This window comes from Nelumbo nucifera, chromosome 1 (assembly GCF_055504915.1).
Source record: "Nelumbo nucifera cultivar China Antique chromosome 1, China Antique-T2T, whole genome shotgun sequence".
NCBI classification, from domain to species: domain Eukaryota; kingdom Viridiplantae; phylum Streptophyta; class Magnoliopsida; order Proteales; family Nelumbonaceae; genus Nelumbo; species Nelumbo nucifera.
The window spans coordinates 44069284-44088839 of NC_142649.1; the positions used below are offsets into that span (position 1 = coordinate 44069284).

The 19556-nt window shown below is 43.6% G+C and overlaps 1 protein-coding gene across 3 annotated transcripts in view; it reads right to left on the reverse strand.

Annotated features, from left to right (window-relative positions):
- LOC104586284 (AUGMIN subunit 2) overlaps window positions 1-17438 on the reverse strand; it is a 44333-nt gene extending 26895 nt beyond the window's left edge. For 2 of the 3 annotated variants that reach the window (XM_010243455.3, XM_010243456.3), the window contains exon 1: window positions 36-725. Coding sequence is in view for 1 of the 3 variants with exons in the window: in XM_088896586.1 (XP_088752712.1) it covers window positions 17396-17438 (43 nt within the window). In the remaining 2 variants the exon portion in view is untranslated. Of the gene's footprint in view, window positions 1-35; window positions 726-17395 lie in introns of those variants that run through there. The other variant, XM_088896586.1, reaches the window with a different exon arrangement.
- Between the last annotated feature and the right edge of the window lie 2118 nt (window positions 17439-19556).

The window sequence follows — 19556 nt, forward strand, 5'->3', positions numbered from 1 at the left end:
AAAAAAAAAATTGAAAATACGATTATAGCACTTACCTGGCTGAGGATTTCGGCCTGAAACCGGACGCTGCAACAGAGGGATTTCAGTTAGTTCTTCCTAGGCTGCTTAATTTCATAAATGGCAGAAGTGGTGATAGAGGACTGCAACTGAGAGATTAGCAAAGGACGACGCTATTTCGGATGCATATCACGTTCAAAACAAAGGAATGCCGAAACATTTGAGCTGCCAATGCTATTTGACGATTCTGTTCGACCGGCGACCATGACAGAAAGAAAAAGAAAGCAGGGGATGCGGTTGGGGTTCTAACGAAAAGGAGGAGCTGGAGACTGAGGTGGTAGTGGCGGAAATGAAGGAAAGGCAAGAATGAAGAAAGAAAATGTCAAAGAGAGAGAGAGAGAGAGAGAGTGACTACTGAGAGAGGGGGAAAAAATGTTCGCCGCTGTTCAATCGGGGAAGACGATGAACAGTCGGCGTTGAATTAAGCCTTCTTCGTAAAAAACCAGATTAGAAGAAGGAGAAAATGAAGAGGAAGAAGAAGAAAATAGAAAGAAAGAGAGTGAGAGAGAAAGACAGATCGGAGGTGGGGAGATGATACGCCGGAGCTGGACAAGGTTGCCGCCGCTGCTGCCCGGAGACGAAGGGAGGGGTCGCCGCCGCTCCGCCTCTTTTCGAACGAAGATGATGGTGAATACTGTCTCCTTCGAAATCTTCGGATCAGAACGAAATGAATGAATCGGCCCCTTTTTAACGAGTGTCGGGGGTGTTTTTGTAAGTTCAGTGATGTTCAGGGGTAAATTTGTAATTTTGTAACTTTGGGTCACAATTAGTCCAGGGGTCGGACCGGGGTTTTGGTTCAGTGATGGGTGGTTCTGGGTCAAAAGATGAAGGGTTGAGTTGGGTCTAACAGCAGAGAAGGGCTTTGTGTGAATGGGCTAACAAGATTCACCGTAACGGAATTTTTCTAGACAGATGGGTAAACGGGGGGTATTTTTTACTGAAATTTTACAGGGTGGGGTTCTAGACATTCTAAGTTTATCGGTAGTGCTGGATTGGCCCAAATAGGTCCGGATTGGGCAGATCTAGAAAGGGTTCAATTCGGTTAATCTAGGGGCCTCAAAACAGAATCTTTGTGTGATCGAGGGGCAAATAAGGTGGGTGTTCTGAGGTGATTGGTAAGGTTAGATTGAGCCAACTAGGCCCGGATTGGAAAGATTTGTAATCTAGTCAATCTGAAACTTTAAAATGGAATCTTGGTGCGATTGATAGTAAATGGAGGTGTTTCGGGATAAAATTTCATATGTAGGGGTTTTCTAGCATTCTGGGGTGATTGACAAGGCTTGATTGGTTTAGATGTGTTCGGATCAAGTGGATATGGGTTGTGGGTACAATAGAGGTTGAAATAGAATCTTTGTTTGATGGATGGGTGAACGAAGGAATCTTGATTCAAACTTAATGGGTAGGTGTTTTGGGAGGTCCTGGGTCTGGTGGTTGTGTCTGATCTAATGGTTGATGTATAAGTGAGGGTCAATTGGGGCCATCGGATTGGCATCGGGCAGGTTTTACGGTGGATCTGAGGGTTCTCAAGGGGAAAGTTTGGCTTTTTAGATATTTGGGTGTTTCGGAGAGGTTGGATGGGTATGACCAAGGTTACCATTGGTCGAGGCATAGCCAACCGGGCTATGCTTCGCCTTCCCCAGTCCTGTGTTGACCGAGGTTACCATTGGCCGAGGTGTAGCTGATCGGGCTATGCCTCGACGTCCCCAGTCATGCGTTGATCGAGGTTAACGTTGTCCGAGATCTTTTGGTTCTCAAACCTGGGCTACACCACGACGTCCCCAGTCTTGTGTTGACTGAGGTTACCATTGCCCGAGATCTTTCAGTTTCCGAGCTCTCAGCCATGGAACGCTTAGTTTCTGGTCTTGGGAGCCTTTGGGGCCCTTCTAGGGCTAACCGTTTCCCAGCTAGCTCAGCCGTTAAGTCGGCGGCAGTGCGGAGTTCCTCGACCGCCCTCAGGCCTTAGTGGGTGGGGGCGTTCTTCCTCCACGTTTAGGCTCAGCCGTTGGCAGTTGAATCAGGTAGCTTGCTTAGCCATGTGCTGTCGAGATAGGCACAATGGGCTCAACCGTTTGGGGATCGGCAGAGTCAACTCATTTGGCAGTGCAACTTAGCATGTGTGTGTGTAGTGTGTGCGGTGGTCGTGGGCGTGCCTCTGGGTCGATGAAGTAGCTTAAAAGGAGACTTTTATTGCTTGTGGGTCTACTGATAGTACATCCTGAGGTTTCCCGAGTTCCAACTCCTCGGTATTGGTCGACCCTCAAGGTCTTCAAGTCTATAAGTACCTGGTCCGAGGACTCTAGTGACCCTATACGGCCCTTCCCAATTTGGTCCAAGCTTCCCTTCTCCTAGTGTGGGGACTATGACTTTGCATAGAACAAAATCGCTTGTCTTGAATTCGCATCTCCTTACCTTAGAATCGTAATGTCGTGCCATCTTCTGTCGTTGTACAACCATCTTCACATGTGCCTGGTCTCGAGCTTCTTCTACTAGGTCCAACTCCGCGCGTAGATCTTCATCATTTTGTCCCTCGTCAAAGAGCTCAGTCCGAAGGGTTGGGGAACCTATCTCGACGGGGATCATGGCCTCAGCCCCGTAGGTCAGACTGAAAGGGGTCTTTCCAGTGGTAGTTCGCGGGGTCGTCTTGTAAGCCCAGAGAATGCTCGGGAGCTCCTCAACCCACCTTTCCTTGACTTGATCTAGGCGTGTTTTCAGGCTGTGTAGTAGGATGCGGTTGGTTACTTTGGTCTGCCCGTTGCTCTAAAGTCAGTGTACAACGGTAGTCCGGTGATTGATCCGTAGGTCGGCACATAGGGCCTCGAACTTCTCGTTGGTGAACTGTGTTCCATTGTCTGTGATGAGCACGCGCGGGATACAGAAGCAGCGGATGATTCCTGCTAAAGGAAGTTCTGGGCATTGTGGGTGGTGATGCGCGCTAGGGGTTCAGCTTCTACCCACTTTGTGAAGTAGTCCACTGCTACGAGAAGGAACTTCTTCTGTGCAACCACGGTGGGGAAGGGGCCGAGGATGTCCATTCCCCATTGGGCAAACGACCATGGGTTGGCGATCGGTCTCAAAGGGGCCCCAGGCTGGTGATGTAGATTAGAGTGACGTTGGCAACTATCGCACTTCTAGACTAGCTGGGCAACGTCCTGCTTCATCGTCGGCCAAAAATACCCCTGTCGGAGCTCCTTAAGGGCTAGTGTGCATGCACCGGGGTGATCTCCGCAAATGCCCTCATGTATTTCCCTAAGGAAGTAGTTTGCCTCGACTTGGGGGGGAGGTACCTCAAGTAGGGAAGCGTGTGGGAACGACAGTACAGTTGACCCTGTATCAGGCAATACCTGGTTGCTCTGTGTTGGAGTCTTCTTGCTTCTGCCCGATCCTCCGACGAGGTGCCCTCTCGAAGATACTCGATTATGGGATCCATACAAGATGAGCCATGTTTTACTAGAAGGATGAGAGCAGCTGATGGTGCAATGCTCGGCTAGGCCAGCGTGTCTAGCCGGACAGTTGAGTCAAGGTCGGCCTGTGGCGAGCTGGCAAGCAATGAAAGGGCGTCGACTCAAGCATTCTCAGCTCGAGGGATCTGCTGGATGTCGAAGTGCTCGAGCTGTTGAATGATCTCCTACACCTTCTATAGGTAGCTCGCCATAGAGGGAGTACGAGCTTCGAACTGGTTGTGGATTTGGTTGACAACGAGCTAAGAGTCGTTGAAGGCCTTGATCCATCGTACCCCGAGGTCTAAAGCAAGGCAGAGCCCAGCAATCAGGGCCCCATACTCTGCCTCATTGTTGGACGCTTTGAATTCGAATCTGAGGGTGTGCTCCAACACTACATCGTCAGGGCCGAGGAGGATAAGGCCGGCGTCGCTGCCCTGCTGGTTCGATGAGCCATCAACATGGAGGGTCCACGCCAGGGGCAGTGGGGCCGGTTCCTCCACAGTAAATGTGCATTCAACAATGAAGCCAGACAAGGCCTGGACTTTGATCGCTGGCTGGGAAGCGCACTTGATGTCGAATTCGCTCAGCTCTATGCTCCACTTGACTAGGCATCCCAACACTTTCAGTCTCTGTAGCACCTGCTTAAGGGGCTGGCTGGTGAGTACTCGCACGCTGTGGGCCTAGAAGTAGGGTCTAAGTTTTCTGGCTGCGGTGACGAGGGCCAGAGCCAACTTTTCGAGATTGGAGTATCGGGTCTCTGCGCCGCTGAGGACCTTGCTGGTGTAGTAGATCGGCCTCTGTACTCGATCCTCTTCTTTGACCAATACTGAGCTAACGACCTCATCCCCGGCTGAGAGGTAGGGCAATAGTTCGTCCCCTGGGTTCGGCTTAGTCAGAAGGGGCGACGAGCTCAGGTACTACTTTAGTTCCTAGAAAGACTGCTCACACTTTTCTGTCCAATGGAAGTCCTTTGGCCATTTAAGAGCTTTGAAAAAGGGGAGGCACCGGTCCACGGACTTAGACATAAACCTGCCAAGGGCGGCCATTCTTCCGGTGAGTCATTGCACTTCTTTGTGGGTCTAGGGGGATGGCATGTCAAGAATGGCTTTTATCTTTTCCGGATTTGCTTTGATTCCTCTCTATGTTACCATAAACCCAGAAACTTGTCGGAGCCAACCCCGAACGTGCACTTGGTCGGGTTTAACTTCATCTTATACTTTTTAAGTGTGTCGAAGACTTCGCGGAGGTCGGCCAGGTGGTGTTTGGACTATTTGCTCTTCACAAGCATATCGTCGACATACGCCTCCACGTTCCTACCGAGCTGCTCTTTGAATACCTCGTTCACCAGCTACTGATAGGTAGCGCCGGCGTTTTTTAGGTCAAAAAGCATTACCTTATAACAGTACAGGGCATGGTCAGTGATAAAGGCCGTTCGCTCTTGATCGTACGGGTCCATCTGGATCTAATTGTAGCCTGAGAAGGCATCCATTAAGCTTAGGAGTTCATGTCATGTTGTTGCATCGATGAGCTGGTTGATCTGAGGAAGGGGGAAGTTGTCTTTGGGATAGGCCTTATTTAGGTTGGTGAAGTCGGTGCAGATCCTCCACTTTCTGTTAGCCTTGTTCACCATCACTACATTGGCCAGCCAATCGAGGTATTTGACTTCCCTAATGAAGCCGACGTTGAGCAACTTATGTACTTCCTTGGCGATCACTTGCCACCGCTCTGAGGTAAAGTTTCTCTTCTTTTGCTTCATAGGTCGGTAACAGGGGTCGACGTTTAGCCGATGTGTGATAACTTCGGGATCGATTCCAGGCATGTCCTCTTCCGACCAAACAAACATGTCAACATTATTCCTCAGTTGTCGATCAAGTTCCTCTCGGAAGTGGTCACCTAGCAGAGAGCCAACTTGGATCGTCTTTTCGGGGTCTTCCTCAAATAGGGGGACCTGGACGAGGTCTTCCACGGGTCGGCCGCGCTGCGCCTTTACTTTGTCATGCAAGTCATATGCGTCCGCCATCAATGTCTCGGTCACTGGACGTGGTCCTTGGCAAGATAACTGATAACAATGTCACGTTATTTTCTAGTCCCCGCTTTCATGGCGAGGTGGTATGTTGAGATTACGGCCTACATGGCATTAAGGGTCGGCGTGCAGAGGATCACATTGTAAGAGGAGGGGCAGCACACCATGATGAAGTCTACCATGGCCGTCGTCGACTCCGATCAAGAGGGGAAGAGTTATCCTCCCAGTGGGTTAAAGAGACTCTCCCGAAAATCCCATCAAGGGAGTGCTAACCGGTGTAAGCCATTCTCTGGCAATGCCGAGCTTTTTGAACGCATCTTTAAACAGTACGTCGATAGACCTCTGAAAGAATGGTAGGATCCATCTAATGGACGCCAAAAAGATTGCGGAATGGGTGGGCAAATTTCAAAAATTTCCTACCTTCTTCCAACTGGGAATCGTATTCCCTAAATTTAGAATATCATATTCAAGGATCTTACTTGAACCATAATCGAACTAGATCTGAACCAAAAGGTAAAAGGGAGGAATATACCTGATCCAGAGAAGCAGTATCTCCCAAAGTTGGTGTTCACGCCCAAAGAATACACCAAGATCCGTTCCTGCTGAAGATGACACAGCTGTGGATGGAACAGAACCAGCAGGGTGCGTCCTACACACTGGATCCTTCGCAAGAACCCTCTGGAAACACTAAACACTAAGTCTTTTCAGTCTTTCTTGCAAGACTGATGTCAAGAACTGGTTTCTTGACTTCCTTTTGCTGCAAAGATCGAATCTTGCAAAAGGGAATGGTGGCGGCTAGAGGAGAACTCCCGGGACGAAGATGGTTGAATTTGCTTCTCTTCTCTCTGGAGTATGAATGAGATCTAATCTCAATTTGCAGGAGGTATCCCTTGTGTACCAAAAAGTGGTTCGAAATCTGATATTTCTCCACTACTTTTTCTCCTCCTTTCTTCTTGATTAAGAAAGCTCCTAATTAAGAGTTAACCCAATCCAAATCAGTATTTGAATAGGGGATAATCTTAATCCTATCTGCATATTAAGTTAGCTTACTCCTGATCTTATCAGGAGGTTACTAGATTCAAATCTAATTTGAATTTGGTCTCCTAGAGTGGATAATGTTAAAGGCCCTATCCTTTTTGCTAACATTAATCTCAGATTCGCCCCATAAGGGTGATCATATCAGCCCACCTCGAAATGGGCTTTTGGCTCATTAAGTGTTCAGTGTTTAATTACTTTCCAATCTGCTGCCCAGTTGAGCTTCTTTGTATGGTGTAGGACCCAAGCATTGATCTACACATCAGCCGCATGGGTTCGGCCCAGCCTTTAATACAAGGCCTAGCCAAATTCACTGAAAAACTCAGTAAACCCCTGAGCCCATCATATGGACCCTATGGGCCCAACACTTACATTAAGTGGTCCCTGGGCCAAGCCATCTTATAAAAACCCAGGGACTGTGGGCAGGTGCAAGATTAGCCCATCAGGTACTATCCTAAATGGTTTACACTTAACCTCTCAGCCCTTAATGATCAAGCACTGCCCGACAAGAGAGGACCTCTCCCTCGGCTGCAAGGAACAGTGCCGCACTCTCCACTCACATGGATCCCGAGAATTAAAACCATTTGCAAACATTTCGAAACCGTACATATACAAATATATATATAAATTTTGCAAAACAAAATTCCAACGATTGAAATCAACTACTGGCAGTTTGGTTTCCATCAGAGAGAGTGCATTCCCGATCATTACCCTTTGTCCGACAAAGTGGCTGATCTTGTCACTATGATCACCCACTCAAATGAATTTTCAAACTGCCCCAACATACCCAGGTTTTGACCCCCATCTAAGGATCTCACTGATTGGCATATCAAAGACAGTCCGATCCGACATCTAGTGAAGTGTCATAATCGAGTCTAGGGGTCAGGTGTAACTTTTCAGTTTTGCCCATCTATCTCCAAGGTCCAGGGCAATACTGGAAATCTGGTCCGGTTCAAGGATTCGAGTAATCCCATACTACATGTGCCTTGGGTCTTACCCTGGTGGCCGAGACAGGCCATCCCAACACTTGGTGGCACACTAGTATCAGCCTTGGCAGGATAAATCTCCCCAGACTTATCCAATGGCTGTGAACATTTAAAATTAACACGAGTCTCTATTAGTGTCCAGTTTTAGGGTCTTACACAGAATTAAACCAAACAACATGAAACAAACATGCACTTTATTTATTTCCACTAAATAACAAAAGTACATCAAATCGGATTGAAACTAAGGGCATACAAAAACTATCTAACAACCTCCCTATGTCAATTAGGATCCTCTGTAGCTCGAAGTTGGCCACTTTGGCTATGACGACCAAGGCGTTGTCGTGCGGAGTCTGGATTCCTCGGAGGTCGTCGCCAGTGAAGGTAGTAGATGTGTCATGCCTCCTCTCGTGACCTCGATCGTCGATCTCGCATAACCGAGCATATCTTTTCTGTTCGGAGCTGCATTCCCCTCCGGAGGCGCTTCCTTCCGATTTTACGTGGATGACGCCGACTGGGGGGCCTCGGGGCAGGGGCTGCCAAGCTTCATCCGCACATCTTTCCTCTTGGGATGACTTCGACATTCTGTCTACGAAGCTGCTGAGATAACCACGCCTAATTAGATCTTCGATATGGTTACGCAGGTCGAAACAGTTCTCCGTATCGTGGCCGAGGTCCTTGTGGAACTCGCAATATTTGTCTCGATTCCTCTTGTTACTTTGCGTCTTCATCTTCTCGGGCCACCTGACATAGTTGCGGTCGTGGATTTGCATCAGAACTTCAAACCGTGAAACATTAAGCGGCGTGAAGTTCCGATAGGTCAGTAGAGGGGTGCGAGGTCTATGGTCGGTCTGGCGATCTTGCCTCTTGTGGTCTTTGTCCGACCTCTTGGACTTCTGCTCGTCGTTTTCTCTCCTTTTTCTGTCAGCCTTCTCATCCTCGTCTCTGAGTTGCACTTGGGCCTCTTCAGCGTTGATATACTTCTGTGTGTGGCTCATTAGTGTGGCCAACGTTTGAGAATGATTCTTGGAGATGGAGAAGTTGAATGGGGAAGGGCAGAGTCCATGTTGTATGGACGTCACCGCGACTGACTAATTTAAGTCCCTGATTTGAAGTGCTTCTTTGTTGAACTTTGCTAGGTAATCTCTAAGGGACTTCGTCTTCCTCTGTCGAACTTGCATAAGGCTGGCCGAGGTTTTCCAATGCTTCTGACTAGCTATGAACTGTGCTAGGAATTGGTTCTCCAATTGGGCCCATGACGCTATAGACCTCGGCGGCAGGGAGGAGTACCATGCTAAGGTTGGGCCTTGCAGCGTGGTTACAAAGGGCTTTGCACATCAATCCCTCCAACGCACCATGTAGCATCATCTAGACTTTGAGTGCCGCGACATGGTCGAAAGGGTCAGAGTTCCTGTCATACTTGTCGAATTGGGGGGCTCACCATCCGACAGGGGGTACCTCGTCCACTATGTCCTGGATGAAGGGTGGCTCCTTGGTGATATGCGCAATGGCTTGTACAGGTTGATTTACGACGAGAATTGCCTCCCTTTTGGGTCACGTGGGGTGATCCTTGACCGAGCTTGACTCGGTGACTGAAACTACAAAGGGCGGCGTCCTTTTGTTGAGCCTTTCTTTGGCGGGGATGCGCACTAAATGGTATGTTTGGTTATGGTAGTCCCGTCCTCGGGAACGGGTAGTGAGGGCGGGCCTTCAGGTCGTGTCTTGCCTCATATGCTCGAACCGCTCTTCCCTTATGTCTGATCGATGCGCTTTGGGGTCCTCGGTCCGAGGATCGTCCTTCATGCGTGCCGAGGCATGAGGGGGGACCGCCCAGTTGGGTGGCGTGGCAGACCCTAGTGTTTGCATGAATTCAAAGATTTTATCAACCTTTTCCTGCATGGCTCGAAATTGCACTGGATCTACTATGGCCGAAGGTTGCAGGACTTCTTGGTTCTCCCGAGACGGGGAATGGCCAGTTGCTCGTTCAGACTGGTTTTTAGGCATCTTAATCGCTTCCTTGATTGCACGGCGAAAAATGAGATTTTCAGGGAAGGCTTTTTGTGTTGTTCCCACGAATGGCGCCAATTTGATGCCGCTCAATCCTAGGTGGTGCACAAACTGAGGAGAACAACTAGATAGTCCTTGCTGAAAGAGTGGGGCCGAGCTACAAGGACGAGGTCACGCTTCGACTCTCAAGCCAGTAGGTGGTAGGATGGTCGGATCGATCTATAAGGATGTCGGTCCGAGCTAAGTAGCGGTGTAGGTCTCAGAAGTTGGATCCCTTACCTCGAGCATGGAGTACCTTTTTATAGCCAAAGATCCATGTCCTGGTCGAACTGGGCTTCCGGGGTTGTCGGGATAGAGTTAGCCGCCGAGGCATTCGGGATAGAGTCCCATTCCCCAGTGGAGTTTTCTTCCTTACTCCTCTTTACCCGTAGTTGTGCTCATCCATATAACATGTAGTTGACATGGCTGGAAGGATAGGATGGGGTTCTACAGTAATAGCGTAGCTTGGTCGAGCTAACCCGTCATGGCCGTGCTAGGCCAACGTGGCCGAGCTATACTGACCCGACTGAGTTAGGATGATGTGGCAGGGCGATAGTTGAGCGGCCACGTGTCTCGCAGGGCCAACTTAGCCATGACCCAAACAAAAGGTAATCTCCACATTAAAATATTTTGATATATATCAGTTTCTGTTCTCAACTTCCAAGTATACTAAGTGAAATGCCATTTCATGGGCTAAGATAATATCTTATATTGCATATAGGCCTTTTACCAACATGATCTGTGAACACTGCCTTTACCACATTATGTTTCCACAGAAATCTTTGATGTGGGCATGGCCTGTGAACACTGCCTTCACATCTCCTCTTTCTTTCATGGCTGTGAAGAAACCCGAGTTCAGATGGTTCATGTTCATCAGTCGCCAACCAATAACAACTCAGCTCAACCAAATAACAACACAACAGCTTTCGCGTTCCCATTACATTCATGAGCTTGCTCTTACTCTGTTAGACATGACATAAAGCCATGAGAGATTGAAACCCTGCAGCTTGGGTTTTTTTTTATAGAAAGCAAATCCTTCTTTCCATCTCCCTTGCTAATACTTTAGATTCCTTATAGATAATTTCAAAAACACTTGTGTCACTTCCACCTACAGCTGAACGCAAGGGGAGAGGCATTTTTTCAGTGAAAAGTGTATATTGTTTTGAGCTAGTACCAATTATATTACCAAATGAAGGGCTATGAAGTTCAATTCACACACCAGAGAGAGAGAGAGTACCTTGCTTTGTTAACCTTCTCCGTAAAGAAAATACAAAAGCACCAATAAGAAGCAAAGCAGAAGAAGCTGCTGATATTGAAATTATAACTCGAACTCTGTTCTTATCCATGAAGTTATTTGCCTCAGGGGTTCCAACTGAATGAGAAAGACAAGCGATTAAATGATATGGTTCACATCTCCTATTTCTCGTTTCTATGAATTGTATGGTTTCTATGCCATCCGTCAAAAAAAGGCACTGGTTTCTTTTCAGTCCATGACTTTTTTATGTAAAGAATTGGGTGGAATTATTAGAAGGTACCAGAATAAAAAAAGGGGGGGGGGGGGGGGGGGGGCGGGAGGGGGCTTTGATTTGAATAGGCAACCGTATACATATTCCAGGAGCTGTGGCCTCTACGGCAGAAGCCTGCCCACTGAATGGATAGAAGACAAAGAATGGAGGAATCCATGAACATGGGTTGAAGATTCTAACAAAGGTCCCTTAAATCTCACTGCTGCACCACTCTTTCAGCACGGTCTTATATATTGCCTAGTTATTAAAATGGGAACAGTTTTCTGAACTACAGATGAGCTGTGATAAGCCCAGCCCTTTATTGTACATGTGAGTACGAATCATTCAAACCCATCAGAAATTGCATTACTTATTTGGGTTTGTTGTTGATTAGAAGAATTAATATTCCTTAGAGGCTAAGTAGGAATAAGGGTATAAGTGTGAATTTTCTTGTTATTGGAACCATTCTAATGTTTTTTTACTGGGTAATATTCCCTATGCTTGTTTTTTATTGGAACGACAGGAACAATTCTAATGTTTTTTACTGGAATAACTTGGTAGAGGGGTGTAAGTGTGAATTAATATCCTCCATGCTTATTAATAAAGGGTAATTTTAATCATTAGGATGTCCACAATTTCACGAAAATAAAAAGAAATATGCTAGACATATACACGCTGAAAAGTTAAATTTTATTATAAGATCCATATTATTGGGTAGATTACAGGTGATTAAAGAGAAAAAGATAAAAACAGTTCTTAGATACAAAGAAATGTAATGTAATGCTTGTCCAATTTTTTTCCTTTGATGAATTTCTGGTTTAAGTTAAATAACCTGTAAAACTATGTTCTTGAACTATGTGAGTAGAGTTTTTGCTTGCAGGAGATCCAAGCTCAACAAAAGTATGGTAAATACATCAAATAAGGCCTATCCAGAGATTGAATTTCATAACACTCCAGAAATCTTACACCTTCAAACATGTGGAATGGGTATGTTCTTGATATACATTCAAAGTTCAACTAGGACAGTGGACAAATTCAGAGAGGGCCATAGGTGCTAAAGGTTAAAAATGTTCCAATAAATGCTAAAACAGAGACAACAAATTGTTACTTTTTTATTTAATAGATAATATATTAATGCATAGCTTTTGGCTAGATATGGTTAATCATATGGCAGTTAACATGCCATTAGGTTTAAAAGAAACAGGTTTTCAGGATCAAGGTTAGGAAGGCATGGAATATATGGGTTAACACAGATGTGAGAAGGGATACACAAGAACCAAAGACAGCAGTGTAAAGAGGCAAGCATTTGAACAATGCAAGATTTAATGCTTCAATCCAATGGGAAAAGAAAAAGACCAAAGTGTGTGTTTGGATCCTAGAAAAATATTTTGGCAAGCAAATATTTCTAAATTCTAAAGGAAGATAAGTATTTATGAAAATATCATTTTTATTAAATTTGATATTGCTTGATTGCAGCTTGAAGAATGTGGTCATTGTTAGACAATTGTATGCCTTTAGCTCCAATTAGAATTATGTACATTATGACATTTATTGTAAATGAATAAAGCACATATTTGATTCATGTTCTTGTGATGTGTTTCTATATAATACCCTTAAACTGAACATTTAATGAGAATCGTGTTAGTTTAGAATGTTCACAGCCATTGGATAAGTCTGAGGAGATTTATCCTACTAAGGCTGACACTGGTGTACCGCCAAGTATTGGGGTGGTCTGTCTCAGCTGCCAGAGTGAGAGCCAAGGTACATGCAATGTAGGTTTACTTGAAACCCTAAACCGGACTAGATTTCTAGTATTGCCCTGGACCTTGGAGATTAGTGGGCAAAACTGGAAAGTTACACCTGACCCCTAGACTCGATTGTGATACTGCACTAGATGTCGGATTGGGTTGTCTTTGATATGCCAATCAATGAGATCCTTAGAGGGGGTCAAAACCTAGGTATGTTGGGACAGTCCGAGAAATCATCTAAGTGGGTGATCATAGTGACAGGATCAGCCCCTTTGTCGGACAAAGGTAATGATCGGGGATGCACTCTCTCTGATGGAAACCAAGACTGCCGGCAACCGATTTCAATCGTTGAAATTTGTTTTGCAAAATATATTTTATATACAGATATAAATATATATATTACGGTTTCAAAACATTTGCAAAAGAGTTTTAATTCTCGGGATCCATGTGAGTAGAGAGTGCAGCACTGTTCCTTGTAGCCGAGGGAGAAGTCCTCTCTTGTCGGGCAGTGTTTGATCATTATGGGCTGAGAGGTTAAGTGTAAGACCATTGAGGATAATACCTGATGGACTAATCTTGCATCTGCCCACAATCCCTAGGTGTTACAAGGTGACTTGGCCCAGGGACCATTTAGTGTAAGTATTGGGCCCATAGAGTCCATGTGATGGGCTCAGGGGGTTCATTGGGTTTTTTAGTGAATTCGGCTAGGCCTTGTAACAAAGGTTGGGCCGAACCCTTGTGGCTGATGTGTAGATCAATGCTTGGGTCCCACGCCATACAAGGAAACCCAACTGGGCAGCAGTTTGGAAGGCTAAGTGAGCACATATATTTATTGGGCCTAAAGCCCATTTCGAACTGGGCTGATTTGATCAGTTAAATAAAGGGGCGAATTTGAGATTAGATTAGCAGGTAGGATAGGGTCTTAACCCTATCCACTCAGAGAGTCCAAATCTAAATACAGATTCAGATTTGGAAACCTCCTAATAAGATCAGGAGAGGGCTGATCTAATCTGCAGATAAGATAAGGATCTATCCTTATCACTTATGGGGAATTCGGATCCAAATATGATTTGGATTAGCAACTCCTAATGGGATTAGAAGCTGATCCCTATAAGGTTATAAAAGGAGAAGGGGGCAACAACTTATAGAAGATCATCACATTCTCAAATTCAGAGAGAGAACATAGCACCCAGTGAAACTGCGCTATTTTCTCCTTGCCGCCTCCTTCCTGTCGCCGCCATAACTGCCAGTTTGATCTCCTCTTTCAAGTAGGAACGATCAAGATTGGATCTTGATATCAGCCTTTGAAGAAAGGCTGATCTGAAGTTGTGCTCATAGCCTCCAGCAAATTCTTGTGAAGGGCTCGGTTCGTTAAGCGAACATTGTTGATTCTGCTCCATCCTACACTGCGCCATGTTCAGTGGGAGCAGGTTTTGGTTCCTTCCTTAGTCGTGAACACCTCCATTGGGAGATATTGTTTCTCCGTATCAGGTATATCTCTTTCCTGCTTCTGGTTTCAGATCTGGTTTGGCTTATGGTTCAAGATTGATCATTGAAAATGCAGATTTTCTAAAACAGGGAATGTGATTCCCAGATGAGGGGAGAGGAAATTTTTGAAATTTCGCCCAATCTACCTGCAGGGTTTGGCCATCCATATGATGGATCTCTAATCCCTTCAGTCATGGTCTTAACTACTAGATTTTAGGCATTGGTAGAGGAAAGAGAAATCATGAAATTAAAAAATCCATTTAATGGAACTGATTTTAATGAGACAATTATATGGTGGAACTTTCAAAAGTGAAGCCCATGATCTCATCCAAGAATCTGGATAAAATAACCTACACTCTAAAGGGGGGAAATTAATTTAACCCCATTCTTAGTCTAGTTTAGGATAATATTTTGCTTCCCTTTGTATTTTACTGGCAACCAAACACTAAAAATTTTTTTCTAAGTAACTGTTATGTAACATATTTTTGCCCAACCAAAAAAAGCCAACATTACCAAAATAAACAGATAAAAGATCACCAACTTTTTCAGAAGAATCAGCAGGCAAATGGGAAAACAGCAGGAGGATAATGAGCAACAAGTCCTTTTAGAGATACAACTTTTAATGGCCAACAAAGGGAAACTTTTAATACCATTGTGTGGGACAATATATCCTTTGCTGCCTTCAAAGTTTTATCAATACTCTCGTACAGAGATCAACACAAACAGAGAGACAGAGAGTTCAAAAATTTTATATCTTACCAGCTATGGGATTAGTAGTTCAGTGAAGAACACCAGACCTATGGAAACTATTAGAAGAGAAAAGTAGTTTTACTATTGCCCATGGGATTAGTCTTTTGTTGTGTTTCTTAGTTAGTTAATCAGAATACAAATCCTAGATAATGGTTTGGTCATTTACCAAAGTTTAAAGGGTTTCTAGCTAGATTTCATTAGGCTAACACTATAGATGGCAGGTCCAAACCAATGCAATAGCCAGAACAATTAAGAAAGTCTTCTAACAAGTACTGGTGGTACCAAGTACTAACCGATACAAGGGATGATCATTATACAAATAGAAGAGAACTATTGAGGATATTCATCACTGGTATTGTTATATAGCAATGGTGTCCATCTGTGGCTGCAAGCAGACAAACAAATAATAAAAAACAAAGACAAATATATACTATTGACAGACAAACAAAAGAAAATGATTAACTGATATATGCTGCCTATTAACATACTGATGGATTCAGCTTCCAAGAAATGATACAAAACATAGGAAGGATTAAGATAGTGAAAAAAGAACCAACAAACAAAATCAACAATGCAAATATTATTGACAAACAAATCTATGATTGTTGATATGTGTATAGAACCTCATCATGAACAAAGCAAGTGTCAAAGTCTTGAGGTGGTCTTCTCCATAGAGATGGATCTGATCTTGTCTCTCAAATCATGACAAAAGTAGATAAGACCAAGGCATGTTATTTCCTCCACTCACTATATTTGATAATTATTTGAGTCACTATCCATCATTAACCTGGTTAAGCAAAGGCTTTGAACCGTTTGGGCAGTATCAAGACAAGCTCTATTACCCATTGCTTTCCTATAGAATTCATTGGAAGCAGCCTCTCTATGTGTATTTGCAGGAGTAAGGCTGCATGAATCTATCCCTCCCCAGGCCCCACATTGGCAGGAGCCTCATGCATTGGGCTTCCTCTTCCTGTAGTATTTGCATTTTACTTGATTTGAGGTGATCATTGATATTATGAAATTTTTTTCCAATTATTCAGTGAAAGCAATACATGGCAAATATTATTAAGTTTTTAGAGCACTACAGTTACTGATTAATGGAACCAAACAATTTCATTCCATTTGTTGTTGACTGCTGGGATACCTGAAGAAAGAAACCACAGAATATTTGATGGTAGAAGAAATCTCTTAGGCATCTATATATGGTTAATTATTCTTTTGCCCTTTGTTTAGGTCTAAGTGTTTTGCTTTATTTATTTATGTATTTATTATTTGATGGGGTGTGAATAGACATTTTGGGCAGTGTTCTTAGGTTAATGCTGCTGGTAATATATTAACATATTATATAGGGATGTTTTGTATAAAGGGTCTAATCCCAAAAGCATGGTACCATGACCAAAATAAAATGCTTTCATCATATCTTCCAAATTGATATTCCAATATCTTTTTGCCATTTCTCCCCATAACCTGTTTTTCTTTCTCTCTTTTTCCTTAAATAGATGATCTAGCAAAAGCTGGTGTTCACAGGGATGTCTTGTTTAGTGATAGTTCTCTTCCTACTTAACTCTTTAAGTTGTAATTTCTGTGTACATCTCCTATGTACCCTCTTTTTCTTTAATAAAGTTACTATCTTTTTCAAAATAATAATAATAATAATAATAATAATAATAATAATAATAATAATAATAATAATAATAATTATCACATAATTTTTTAGCAGTTTGTGCAAAACACACAAGGACCAACTGTCTAATGAAGTAAGGATCCTTTTAAGAGTCAAGCTACTTATAAAATATAAACCAAAGTTTAATTTGTTTATAGAAAAATAGGGTAAACCATTTGAAGCTTCTACATTTTCTTCATTTAAGACAATAGAATTTAAAGCATATTCATAAAGTGTCAACGCTTGGTACAAGTGTGAGAATACAGATTTGAGTCTAAGAGTGGCTAGTGCACAAAAAATGCCAAAGGTCAGATCCATATCCAGACCACCCTCTTAAGACACTGGTTATCCAAAGCCAACATTGGATAATAGCCCTTTAGGCATTTAAAGTCTGAATATACTGGGCATCAGCAGCAACAAATAGAACATATTTCTGCTTTAGCATTTTGCAATGCAGCCTCTTGCAAAGCCAAGTGTTGGCATCATATAGTGAAGTTGGGGAGTATGAAAATTGGGATTAAATTCATAGCCTTAAATCTGTAGGGATCATGCAATCCAATAAAAAATTAATTGTAACTAGGGTTAAAAATATTACTAAAGCATTTTTATCTGAACTATTCAATAAAAGTAAAAACTGAGTGGCACAAGGTTGCATACCTACACCGAAGTCCCAGCTGTCTGCCTCGATCTCCTTCCACATTAAGGCCTCCTTAATACATGAAAAGCAAACACCATAAAAATATCCGGTCAACAACACTACAGTTCAAGTGACCACAACAGAGACCACCAGATACATAAATAGCTTGAAAATAATCTAAAAACAAAAAGTGACATATTTTGGTTCCAACCCCTTCCCCTTGGATTAGCAATAAAGTTTATACAACCACAACAGATACTAGCTACATAAAACCAGTCTGGAAATTGGAACATACAATGTTTCTATGTTCAAAATTCCAAGACAAAATCATAAAAGATATTATTTGATTTTGCTTCTTCCTTTTGAGGACAAGTGTTTGTTCCGTTTCTTTCCTGGTTGATTAAAAGAACTCCAACAAATCTCATTCACCCATTCCACTTTAGAAAAGGGCCATATTCTGTCCATTGTTGTCAAGGCACTACGCCACCACCTAGGCAACTGAAATCTAAGCAGGCTCCTCTCCCCTCCCCTCTCCAATAAAAGAAAGAAATGGTAGTTCAAGCTTTTTACTTCTAGAATTTCTTCTGAATTCAAAAAGAGGTTATTGCAGTCCTGAAGATCCACTCACAAACTGCAAATTGGAGTGAAACAAGGGATTCCTTTGAAGCAAAGAGTCTGGAACCGGGAAAGAAATGACTGAAGATTTACCAGAAAAGGAAAAGGAAGAAAAAAGAACCATAGCAAGGACGAAAAGATGGGAAAGAAAGGATTATACTTACCTTATTTTGTGAGAGTGAAGATGATGATGAAGAAACATCTTAAGACGCTTAAAGGAAAAACAGAAAGCAGCCTTGACACAGAAGAGGCGATCATGGATTACGGTAGATGCAAAACCCCTTTCATCGATCTCTGGTATTCCCTCAAAAGATTATGCCGAAAGTGTCAATCTCAGATTCCCTCTCCTTGAACTCGAATGCGGGAAGGAGCAGAACAACGCGGGAAAGAATTTGGACTCCCTCTCTTTGCATTTCGATTTGATGGATTGTTTGAAACGGTTAAGGTCCGGTTTAAAGTTATAAACGGCAGAAGGACCGCCACCTATTATGCGTGGATAAATGTTTTGGTTTTCTAGGCGGCGGTCTCGTTGGAAACGCCACCTTAGCATTCTTTAGAGCGGCGGTCCAAAAGGCCGCCGGCTATAAACCGCCGCCTTAGACCACTTTTTTTTTGTAGGTGGCCTAGGCCTGAATAAAGAGTGCTCAGACGAAGTCACATGGGAAATTACAGAACTCTTAGTAGTTTAGAGTCTAGATGGTTACCTTGAGGGAATTGCCCCCTATTTATACCAAAGGCCGTTTAGAGGTAGGTTGGGTTTGGACAGTTAGGATGGGGTCCGACCTCTGTTCCACCGCACCCTCATTGGGTTCGCCCTGAGCGCCCCCACGCGCGTGCGCTCTATTGATCCGGGCCATCTACGCCTACATCAGGAGGTACCAACTTGTTACTTGTGGGGGAGTTGGTGTCGCAGTCCTGGACGTATCGCCTTAGGACGTGATTCCATAACTTTGTTTGCATGGTTAGAGAGGATCAAGACCAGAGCTATTGGACGAGTCTGGTTTGAAATTATTGCAAAATTGGACATTATTTGGATCTCTCTGGTCTCTCCCTTGTTCTTATCCGTTTAGCCATCTAATTTATGCATTTTTTTTCTTTTTTAATTTTGGAGCCTTTTTCTAATGGACTGAGTCCATCTTGGCTTTAATTTCTTGTTGTAACATTTGTACAGGCTCAGTTTAAATGCATGGGAGTACAAGTAAGAAGCATAAATTGTAGCTAACTTTTGGTTATGAGAACGCAATAGCTGTGAACTGTTAATCCGTTTTCATATAAAAAGATAATGAAGATATATAGAAGGGGTAGTGGGATAGGAATCAAGATGATATAGGCAGTCGCCCCCTCTTTATACGAGAGATAATTGAGGTGGTAGGAAGGCGGCGCAAACTTGCATGGTTAATGAATGGAAATCAGTCAACAGGAAAAATACAAATTTTGTATCATATAAAGGTACAAATCATCATTGAGAAGTGAAAAATTAAAAGGTGCAAACAAACAGAGCCAAGGGACTATTCTCACTGTATATATAGTTCCGTTTGGGAGTGCGTAAGCTTTGGTGGAATTGCT